The 11,311-nt window shown below is 46.2% G+C and overlaps 1 protein-coding gene across 2 annotated transcripts; it reads right to left on the reverse strand.

Moving 5' to 3' along the window:
- Nucleotides 1–181: 181 nt before the first annotated feature.
- Nucleotides 182–8,893, reverse strand: LOC111964140 (period circadian protein homolog 1). Of its 2 annotated transcripts, none has more exons than XM_023987879.2 (17): nt 8,704–8,893; nt 7,020–7,652; nt 6,633–6,886; nt 6,399–6,520; nt 6,073–6,274; nt 5,581–5,961; nt 5,303–5,456; nt 4,911–5,151; nt 4,629–4,743; nt 4,209–4,478; nt 3,955–4,113; nt 3,552–3,857; nt 2,339–3,435; nt 2,086–2,236; nt 1,169–1,346; nt 761–911; nt 182–595 (listed from the first exon to the last, which is right to left on the reverse strand). In XM_023987879.2, exons 2-17 carry the CDS (start codon nt 7,346–7,348, stop codon nt 281–283), a joined length of 4,425 nt encoding a protein of 1,474 aa, XP_023843647.1. In that variant the 5' UTR covers nt 7,349–7,652; nt 8,704–8,893; the 3' UTR covers nt 182–280. The 2 variants fall into 2 exon arrangements, 1 of the variants encoding a protein (XP_023843647.1); XR_011479916.1 differs by having other exon boundaries at nt 271–595; nt 2,349–3,435.
- Between the last annotated feature and the right edge of the window lie 2,418 nt (nt 8,894–11,311).

Below are 11,311 nucleotides of genomic sequence, written 5' to 3' on the forward strand. Positions count from 1 at the left end.
GGAACATGTCTTCAGTCCAGCGGACCAGGCACCAAACATGCCAATAAAATATTTACCAAGTGCTTCTCTTTCCAGTTTACAATTTGAAATGCATCAAATATTTCCACCTTCTTAGATGCAATATACATTGAGCTACATTCTCCATGTGTTTAGACAGGAACAGGTATTCTTTGACTCCTTATTTTCACTTCTTTGTTCCAACACAACACATAGACCGTGAGCTTCGCCCCCGTCTGTCCCAATGCATTGTGGTTTAGAGTCAATGGCCATATAGAAGTCCTCAGTTGCCATTTACAGCCACAGAGTCCCCTTTCTCTGTTACAGATGAGGATGTTACCTCCAACTCCTTCACTCTGGTGTCCTTACAGTCTCCTTCCTGCTCCCCTTGCCTCTCAGCCTCACCCCCCTTAGTCTCTGTCTGGGGAGCTTGTGGTGGAGAGATGGAAGTGTCTGTTGCCATTGTAACATGTGTCTCTGTGTGTGCGGTAGCCTCTTCCGGTAGCTGTAGGACCCCAGTCAGATCCATGTCCTGCAGCTCCACATCAAAGGGCCGGGGGGCGGAGGTAGCTGTAGGAGAACCGCACCCGGTACAAGTCTAAACACAAGCAGAGGGACAAGAGATGAATAAACACATCCTTTACAAGTACATTATTTTTTGTATTACTCTCCACTGTCATCTATACTGATTCCTGTGAATCTTTGGGGTCAGAGAGGCAGGGTGTAGCTACTAGCTCCAGTGTGTGTCTGTGTGCTGACTTACAGGGTTGTTGATGGCCTGTGGCAGGCGACCGGTGCCCATCCAGGGGTGGACCTGGATCAGCTCTCTCTTCTGCTCCTCAGTGAAGTGTGGCTGCTGTTTCTGTACCGCCCTCAGTACCATACGATCTTGCCTTAGAACAGTCTCCCTGTCCCTGTAAAATCATACACATGTCCATAGATAAGCCATAGTCTAAAATGTTGTATTAGCAGCATAATGGTGTGTGGAGAGCTTCTATTTTTCAGTCTGCATTAATAAATAATATACAAATATACTACTTGCATTCCATGCACATCAATCATAAATACAATTAAATAGCTGTAGCATTTATTATTAATCATGACTGGTTACGGTAACTATGACTACAATTGCCATGACTACAATTGTGCAGTGACCATGACGATTTCTTACCTGGTGGGCATTTGGTAGGTCATCATAACCTTGTCATCTGTGTTGGCCATAAGGAGCCAGATAGGGTCCTGAAGGACATACTTCATGAGCTGGGCCTCTTCAGCCCCGCCTGCTGCCTGCTTATGGTCGTTCTCCGATGAGTCAATGCTGCCAAAGTACTTGCTGGTGTTGCTGCTTCCTGTGGTTGAAAAAGAAACATGTTCAGTTATGTTCTGAAACTATCAGTCATTATATACAAATATCCATGACCATCACAGTGCTAATAAAAATAAAAAAATCTGTCCGGTGTTAAAACCTCTTTAAGGATACATTTTCGCCAAAAATTACATACAGGCAGTTAGATTTGGGTATCTCAGGCCCTTAAGTAAGGATATGCATATTCTTGATACCATTTGAAAGGAAACACTTAAAAGTTTGTGGAAATGTTCAAATAATGTAGGAGAATATAACGCATTAGATCTGGTAAAAGATAAAACATTTTTATTTGTACCATCACCTTTAAAATGCAAGAGAAAGGCCATGATGTATTATGCCAGCCCAGGCGCAATTTAAATTTTGGCCACTAGATAGCAGCAGTGTATGTGCAAAGTGTTAGACTGATCCAATGAACCTTTGCATTTCTGTTAAAAATGTTGTATCAAGACTGCCCAAATGTGCCTAATTGGTTTATAAGTACATTTTCAAATTCATAACTGTGCACTCTCCTCAAACAATAGCATGGTATTCTTTCACTGTAATAGCTACTGTAAATTGGACAGTGCAGTTAGATTAACAAGAATTTAAGCTTTCTAACAATATCAGATGTCTATGTCCTGGGAAATGTTCTTGTTACTTACAACCTCATGCTAATCACATTAGCCTACGTTAGCTCAACCGTCCCGCGGTGGACCGACCGATCCTGTAGAGGCTAAACTCACTTGTGTCACTCCCTGAGGTGCTGCATCCATTAGAGCCAGAGGACCCGGAGCCAGAGGCAGCCGAGCCGGTGCCTGAGCAGGCGTCCTCTTGCAGCAGCAGGTCCAGCAGGTCACTGGAGGTGGACATGGCGTCCTGGTTATCAACATCAGCCTGGAGGAAGGGAACACAGGAGATACAGTGGTTAATGACAAGAACTCACTAGACTCAAAACCTTTTCGGAATTACATTTTGTTTAAATAGTTTAAAACCCACATTATCGTACTCTTTGGCATCACCCTTCATGTTGCTGTTGCGGTTAACAGAGCCTTGACCTCCGACCTGAGACGACGAGCCAGGTGGGGGTGGGGTCTGCTGCGCCCCTGTTGACATGCCCTCCTGCCTGTTGCCTGGCAACTCCTCCAGCTGCAGCAGGTTGAGGGGGGAGGAGCATCGTGACTGGAAGAGGGGCGAGTTGGTCCCTTCCAGGGGGGATTGGCATGTGGACTGAGGGGTGCTGGAGCGGGAGTTGCCACGTGCGACAAAAGTGGGATCAAGCCTGGGTAAGGCAAAGCAAGGAAGCCCGGGCACCGGAATGGGATTTGGGAAAGGTAATGTTGGGTTGGGATTGTGAAAATGTTGTGGGATCATCGACAAAGCAGGATTGACCTGTAATGCAGGATTGACGTGTGACGGGTTGTGTTGAGCTAGAGGCATGCCATTCATCTGCGTCACAGCAGGGTTGAATTGAGCCAAGACATGATTGAGTTGTGGTAGTGGGATAGCCTGGTTGAACTGCGGTAGTGCCTGGTTAAATTGTGCCATACCAGGGATACTGGGGTTAAGGTGAGGCATGGCTGTATTGAGCTGGTTGAGCTGTGGTACACCTCCATTGAGTTGAGGGAACATGTAGTTGGGCAGAACAACCATCATCGGGGGAGCCATTGGCATGGGGATCTGATTGGCATGCAGGGGGTACTGGAAGCCTGGCTGGGGGCTGGGGTAACCCAACTGCATGGCGTTGGGGTTCACCCCGGTGTGGGCCAGGAGTTGTTGTTGCACGTTGGGGTAGAGGGGGAAGAAGGGTAGGACTCCTGGAGGGTACTGGGCCACGGCAGGAGGGAGGCTGGCCACAGAGGTGGGCCAGGAAGAGGACGAGGTCAGGGGTCCCTGCATCATTAGGGGTTGACCCATGGGGAACATGGGGCCTTGGTTCCCCTGCCCTTCCTTTCTGGAACTTCTGTTCATCCCTGAGCCTGTCTTGGGGCAGCCCCCGTGCTGGGAGCCCTCCTGCTGGTGCTTCAGCCTCTTGGCCCCCCGGCCCCTCCTCCGTCCGTTACCACCTGCTGGGTAGTCCTTCGAGGTGTGCACTCCTGACACACACACACACACACAACGGTTGAGCTGCATGGAAAAACAATGGATTCTCATCCACAATCTTTCACAGACATAATAGAAACTAAATCTCCACTTGAAGTGTCCATCTTACCTTTGTGTGTGGTGGTGTGTCCTCTCAGAGGAGGACCGGGGTCCAGCATGCGGAGCTGTCCCAGGTCCCTGAACCGGCTCAGGAACACCTGTTCCTCCTGCAGGGTGTGGGCAGACAGCACCTCCTTGGTCAGACCCAGGCTGCCTGAGCATCCAGCCGACCTGCGGCTATCCCTCTCAGGCTGGGCAGGGCTGGGTGTTGCTGGGCTGGGAAAGGTCGAGGGACGGGGGGTCACTGCCGTGGTGATGGCGTTGTTAATGGCTGGGGCGGTGGTGGTGGGAGGTGTCTCCTCCATCATGATAATATCTGCAGGGAATAAGGTTGACAATATATTTCAGACTAGAGAGAAGAGACAGAGGGAGGTAAAGAACAGCCAGTCAGATAACAGAGGGATGTGTCCTACCTGACTCTGGGGGCTTCTTGTCCCCTACATGGACGATGGTGCTGCTGAAGCTGCATTGGGACGTGAGAGAGACCACACTCTCAGCCTTGCAGTGCAGCGCCAGAGGGCTCATCTGTGGCCCCCCTTTAGACCCTTCCTTACCCTGTGACCCTTCGAGATCTGTAGGGAAACAGACATTTGGTCCAAAATACCTGCAGACCTTAAGAGGCATAAAAAATACATAACAGGATTTCAATAGGATCTGTATTGTATACCTTTAGCTGTTCCAGACAACTCCCTCTGCTTGTCATCGTCTGACGTTGATGATGTGGTGCAGGAAGAGGAGCCACATTTCCTCTTCACTGTGTTGGGGACGTTACAGCTCTCCAAGTAGCGTACGATGCTGTCCAGACAGTTGATCTGCTGGTAGGAGTAGTTGGCTGACGGATCTTTCCTTGACTGCACGGAGGCCAGGGTTTTAGTTGGCCCCAGAGCTCCAATAGGTCCCAAGTCTTTGTTTAAATTCTCTGGCATCACCAGGTCTCCTGAGAAGAGGAAAAGGAAATACTGTTAGAATTTCATTTTCATCTCGACCCTTGTGGTTATACTTTTGTAATGAAAACGTTCCAGACATTTTAGAGCACACCATGATAAGACATTTTACTACAAATATGACTACAAAGTCAAGTGTTTACCAGCGCTGGCGTGTTTGCGGAGCGGTGGGCGGTTGCGGGACTCGATGAAGACCTGCTGACCATTGGTCTTCACCATGTGGACGTCCTTACACATCTGCTGGAATGTCATCTGCTGCTGTAGGACAGATAAGAGGGTAAAGAGTTAGACGATGACACCTCAACTTTCTTCTGAGTCAATTCTATTAATTAAAATAATGTGGTTACAAAATAGTAACAAACTACAAGTTATAAAGTACCTTGTTAAAATCTGCATAAAACATCTGTGATTGTATTAGTACTCACTGGTCTCTGGATGGTCATCTGGATGATCCCCTTGGTGGAGGGGCTGCTGCTGCCTGAGGAGCCCGGGCTGGGCCTGTGTGACTGGGATCCGTGGGAGCTGCAGTAGCCCTGGGAGGCACCACTGTGGACGGGCTGCACCAGCACACGGTGGATCTGCTCACTGAGCCTGGGGATCTCTGGAGACATAGCCCGCACCTCCACCTCCATACTAGGGGTGAACACATCTTCGTTCAGGGGACTCCTGCAGATGAGTCGAGAAGGACAAGGGAATGGGGTTTAGAACAATGCAATATGTACTGCTTGATAGCTACACAAATAGGTTACAGTTCAGTTAAAATGTGGCTATTGCAAGCTTGTGAAGGTCATTGACATAGCAGAGGGTGACTACTCACGTTCTGACTTTGTGTCGACCCACGATGAAGGCAACTTTGCGGCTCCAGGGGTTGACGAAGGAGGACCAGCTGGTATCTATGGTGAGATACTCCCCGTTCCGAGCACACATACGCAGGGGCGAGTGTTCAAAGGGCTGCCCTGCTGACTGGAGAACTGAGGGGAGAACCAAATATGTTAAAACTATGATAGAGTATAACTACATAACCATTCATCTATTTGCTGGTTTCTAAATCCTTACAGAATGTATAAGGCATGACTGTTGGACAGGGGTACTCACTCTTCTTGTGTATGGCCACCATGACAGGCCTGTCATCAGGGTGGAGGTACATGAGGACAGGAGTCCCAACCAGGTCCTGGGGCAGGTAGCCTAGCAACGGCACAGCRCTTTCATCMACTTCCTGAAAGAGACAGCRGGGGGTGTGGCTYGTGMTYAAAATCCTCTTGTCKGCTGGGATYCGGGGAGCTTCGTATCCTGAGTGCACCTTCTCAGCGATGAGCAGGCAGCAGGGCTGTGGTTGGGACATGTCGGAGTCCCGTAGGGTTAGCTGGTAGGGGGTCATACGGAAGGGGTAGTACCGCACTTCCCCCTCACTGTCCCTCCCACTACTGATACGGCAGAACATGGATTTCTCCTGGGTGCAGTCCACAGGGGAGGTCACTGTGCGAGATCGGGGGGGGTACATTAACATCACATACACATGCAAAAATGTGATCATCCATTTCCATTTGAATTCAGAGCTAAATTAAAGGACTTCTGTAGGAGACTTACTGGAGCCAGTACAGGAGGCCCAGGGGGGCAGGCGGCAGGGAGCAGTGCTGCTGTAGAAAGTGCTAACGTCCTGGGGTGCCAACAGCTCAGAGAAGAGTGTCCCCTGGAGTCGATTGGGCTTAGTGCGCAGCATGGGAGAGGCCTGGGGGGAGATGTACACCAACTTCCCAGAGAGGAAGGACACTCCCACTGAGAACGTGTCCTGTAAAGGAGAGAGAATAAACAAGGGAGGTTAGAACAATGCTTTGTTGGGTTTAAAAGCTTTTAGTCTGTTTGAGAGCTGTTGGTCTGGTTCTAGTAGATGAAGATTGTTCTCTAGTTCCTACCGTGTTCTGGAGTGTGTATTCAGAGGTGATGTTGTCCAGTTCCTCTGTGGTGAAGGCAGAGAGGTCCAGACTGCAACCGTGGCTCTCCTCCACACTCCACTGGTGATAATACTCCTGATTCGCTAAACACACACGTATAAATAGTATATAGATAGTAAGCTTGCTATTTCATGCTAAAGCCACACAGTATACAGTACATCTAGCAAAAGGCAGTCTCAAAAAGCAGCATCTTACCTCGGACTTGTTTGACACAGTTGAGTGCATACTGCAGGGAGGCCAGGGTGCTGGAGCGGCCTTTCGCCCGGTGGTCTGCAGGCATGCGGATCTTTAGCTCCTTCAGAGCCTTGAGCAGCTCTCTCTGGGTCTGCAGCCAGGCTGGCTGGTCACTGCTGCATCCGCTGGTGGACGGGTGGTCCTGCTCCGAGCTGCCACTCAGCAGGCTGTAGACCATAGAGCTGTTGGGAGGGGAAGGGCTGTGGGAGTTGGCACTGACAGGGGCAAAATAACATGACGTTATTACCACTGCTGAGCAGACACTTTCATAGTTATATAAGCGGTGTCTATCGCCTACCATCTGAAATTGGTTGTGGTGTTTCAGATATGAATTGTTAAATGTGTTACCTTTTGCTCTCTGTTGTCTCCATGGCAGAGTCCTTCCCGTTATGGAAGCTGCTGCAGGTTGATGTCTCACGTCCCATGTGACCTTCCACCTCTCTCTCGGCTGAGTCGTTCCCACTCGAGTGGGCATCTGTGTCATCGGAGTTTGAGGACTTGGGGGAGGACTTGCCCCCAGACCGAGTTCTCTTTCCATTGGAGCTACCAGAGCTGCCAGTCTGACTTAGTCCAGACTCAGGGGACTGGCAGCCCACCTTCAGTCCCACCACATTTTCTTCTACACCTACTCCACTAGTGTCATTTCCAGAAGTGGTGTATGCATTCTCATCACTCATAATAACCAGTATGAGTGATTTACTATTGCTGTTTGACAAAAATGATATGTCAAAACAAAGAACTCTGACACTAATACTGCTACTAGGTGGGTCTACTAGACTTAGATAGAGTCATGGTTTGGTCAAGTAAAAATGAGCCAGAAGATAAACTACCATGTCTCATTGATCTTGAGATTGTATTTTTTTTGTAAATACTAAGCTTATGAATCTGATAAGCCAATTGAAGAGAAGATGGGTGAAACCTTTATCAGTTTGCTCTTCCTCATGGGCACAGTCAGTGTGTGAAATGGTTTTGACAGAATACCTGATGGAAGAAACAATTCCCAATTTATGAGTGGTGAGTAACATGACATCATGAGTCATACATCTGTGTAAAGACAGTGTTACATCTCATCTGCAATTAAACATCAATAAAATGACACTGCTGTAAAAGTTGGTGTTCACCTAAACTACAAATGTACATAACTAATTGGCTTGATTTTAAATAATCTAAGGTCATATGAGCATCCAAGTAAGGACTTTCTAAGTAAGGATTTAACTAATTGCAAAAATATTCATGTTAGGCTCCAAACATACTCAAAAGGTTGTACATAGCCCAATGTCAATCTATTAAGACATTCAAATAATATAGCTAGCTAGGGGAACTATCCTTTTCCCAACAACCTCACATTCATTTCTGGTGGGCTCAAAACTTGCTCTCCATATATTCCATTGACCATAATAAATCATTTCATCACTTCGAAGAACAGTTAACCGATGTCAGGTGACATAGGGTAAATAAACTAACTTTACAGCCCATTTCATTATCTGGCATGTCTTGAGGGTTTACTGTAAGTAGCAGGAAGACACCGTTGGGAGATATTATTGTTGACGACAAAGACAACGTGGGCAGGATGACCCCGGTGGGGGATGTTTGTGTTGACGACAGCGAAGGCAACGTGCCTCAACTAGACTGTCTATGGCACAACCCGCATGCGCTCATGCATTTATTCTACCTGACACAAGTCTGGCAAAAGATGGGTCTCACTTGTAGGGAACACGAAATGACCAAAACAACATTAAATTGTACCTCGATATCTGACCGTATATTGAAATGTGTATTGATATACAACATACATCCTTTAACGTGTCAATACTCTTGCCAGCATGCCACAACAATGCTAGCTACACTAGCCAATGTCAATGCTGTTGCAGATAGCTTGATCATAAAAAATAAAATTAAATAAAATTGCTAGCTAAGTTAGCTATGTAGCAACTATTTATTGTACCAATAATAATCTAGCTAGCAAAGTAGCGTTACTTTTACCATTTAGCTAGCTAGGTAGCACGGTTTTGATCAAAGTTGACATTCTCACCTTTTTCCATGAAGAAAAAGTACGCTCCGTGGTATTTTTTGTTTTAATGTCTTCAACAATGTATTCTGTAAAGTTAGGCTTAAAATGATTGAAATTGCAGAAACCTAGAATGACATCTTTAGCGAAACAACTCAATGTGAATCGCCTATAACTACACAGAATGTGTAGAGTACTGCACATTCGCTTTATATGACTGGGAGGGAACACGGAAAATAACACGTGTTTGCTCCCACGTGTTGCAGTGATTGGACCTCAACTAACACTGACTCCGCCCTAGTGCAGTGTCCCAGGCCTGGCGAATGCATTCATTGGTTGAGTAGGGCGGTGTACTGACTGCACGGGGCTCTGCTTTTCTATCACGTTGTCCCAGCGGTGCCCTGTCGGTTCCAAAAGCATGCTCGAACGTTTGTTGGCAACGTGCCTCCGTCAATACTCTGAATTGGCGACATCTCCTCACCCCATCCTTTCCTTGTGTACTTTACTTAACACATGCATGTTAACCATTGTAGGGGTTTCTTTATATCAAATTGTTTCCCCATACTAACCAGGTAATAATAAAGGAAACAATGCATGGAAATTGGTAGGACACATTTTAACTCAATTCCAGACGTTATCCATAGGCCGACTAAATGAGCATACACATTCTACTGCAGCAGTATGACAAGCCTTTGCACAGACATAAATAATTTCCTCACCAAAAGTTTACACTACTGCCAGAGGAGGAACCCCCATCCCACTGATAACACTAGCCTACTATTAAAGTGATGTCCTTAATTGAACCGTTAACACAGAGGTATTAAACCCTGCCTCTGTTTTGGTAAAAAGCTGTGGGATGTGCCTGGAGAAATATAACCCCTCTCAAATTCATAGACAGAGCCATGGAGGCAAGGACTGACCATCCATTAAATCCAAAAAATAGTTTTAACCATGTTTTGAGGTTATACAGTGTTTGTTTACATGTACATTGTTTATAAACATTGGAGTAAAACAAGCTCATATATTTGGTTCTGATGGGGTATGACAGTTGAACTAAGCTCATGACGCATTTATACTTTATATTCTTCAAGAATCAATGGGTATCATTCATTTATAAGTCCAAAAATTGATGTAGCAAATAAAGATTCTAGCTTTAAAAGACATAATTCATTCAGTCCCATCCCCTTTAATTGTTTTCAGATTCTAATTGTTTCTAGATCCTTATGATATTTTAATTATTTATATTGTTTACATTTCCCTTTGGGCATTAAAATGAAATATCATTTAATCTCAGGCAGTAACACCAACAACATGTGTCATGTGGTGCAGCTATGGGGCGGTGACACATGGGGTGACATGCATTCACAATTCAATGAAGTAATTGTTATGGTAAACATCCACTGGGTGGTGCTACTGACTGTTTGGACCTGCCTACCTGGGGTGTATTCATTCAGCCGATTCTGTTGCAAAAAAAAATCTTAAAGCTGCAATATGTAACTTTTGGGGCATTGAGTTATAGATCTGTCATTCTCATTGAAACAACATCTAGGAAACAGTTGATCTGTTCTTTTAATTGTTTACCTTAATTTAACTAGTCAGTTACTAACAAATTCTTATTTACAATGACAGCCTACCCCAGCCAAACCCAGATGACACTGGGACAATTGTGTGCTGCCCTATGGGGCTCCCTATCATGGCTGGATGTGATACAGCCTGGATTTGAACCAGCAACTGTAGTGATGCCTCTTAGCACTGAGATGCAGTGCCTTAGACCGCTGCGCCACTTGTGAGCCCACTATGTACTATGTGTGCTATTTCTATGCTTCCCATTCTTAAGTTTAATTTTTGCATCTTTTCCTTTGGGTTTTGTACACCAGCTTCAAACAGCTGAATACAATATTTATGGTTATTGGACATATATTTCAAATCAAAACAAATCAAATCAAACTTTATTTGCCACATGCGCTGAATACGTGTAGACTTTACCGTGAAATGCTTCCTTACAAGCCCTTATTAACCAACAGTGCAGTTCAAGAAGACGAAAATATTTACCAAGTAGGCTCAAATAAAAAGTAACAATAAAAAGTAACACAATAAGAATAACACTAACGAGGCTATATACAGGGGGCACCGGTACCGAGTCAGTGTTCAGGGGTACAGGCTAGTTGAGGTAATCTGTACATGTAGGACAGCAGTCTAATGGCTTGGGGGTAGAAGCTGTTGAGGAGCCTTTTGGTCCTAGAATTAGCACTCCGGTACCGCTTGCCGTGTGGTAGCAGGGAAACAGTCTAAGACTTGGGTTACTGGAGTCTCTGACAATTTTATGGGCTTTCCTCTGACACTGCCTATTATATATGTCCTGGATGGCAGGAAGCTTGGCCCCAGTGATGTACTGAGCCATTCACACTACCCTCTGTAGCGCATTACGATCAGATGCCGAGTAGTTGCCATACCAGGCGGTGATGCAACCGGTCAGGATGCTCTCGATGGTGCAGCTGTAGAACCTTTTGAGGATCTGGAGACCCATGCCAAATCTTTTCAGTCTCCTGAGGGGGAAAAGGTTTTGTTGTGCCCTCTTCACGACTGTCTTGGTATGTTTGGACCATGATAGTTCATTGGTGATGTGGATACC

Source organism: Salvelinus sp. IW2-2015, linkage group LG5 (assembly GCF_002910315.2).
Source record: "Salvelinus sp. IW2-2015 linkage group LG5, ASM291031v2, whole genome shotgun sequence".
In the NCBI taxonomy this organism is placed as follows: domain Eukaryota; kingdom Metazoa; phylum Chordata; class Actinopteri; order Salmoniformes; family Salmonidae; genus Salvelinus; species Salvelinus sp. IW2-2015.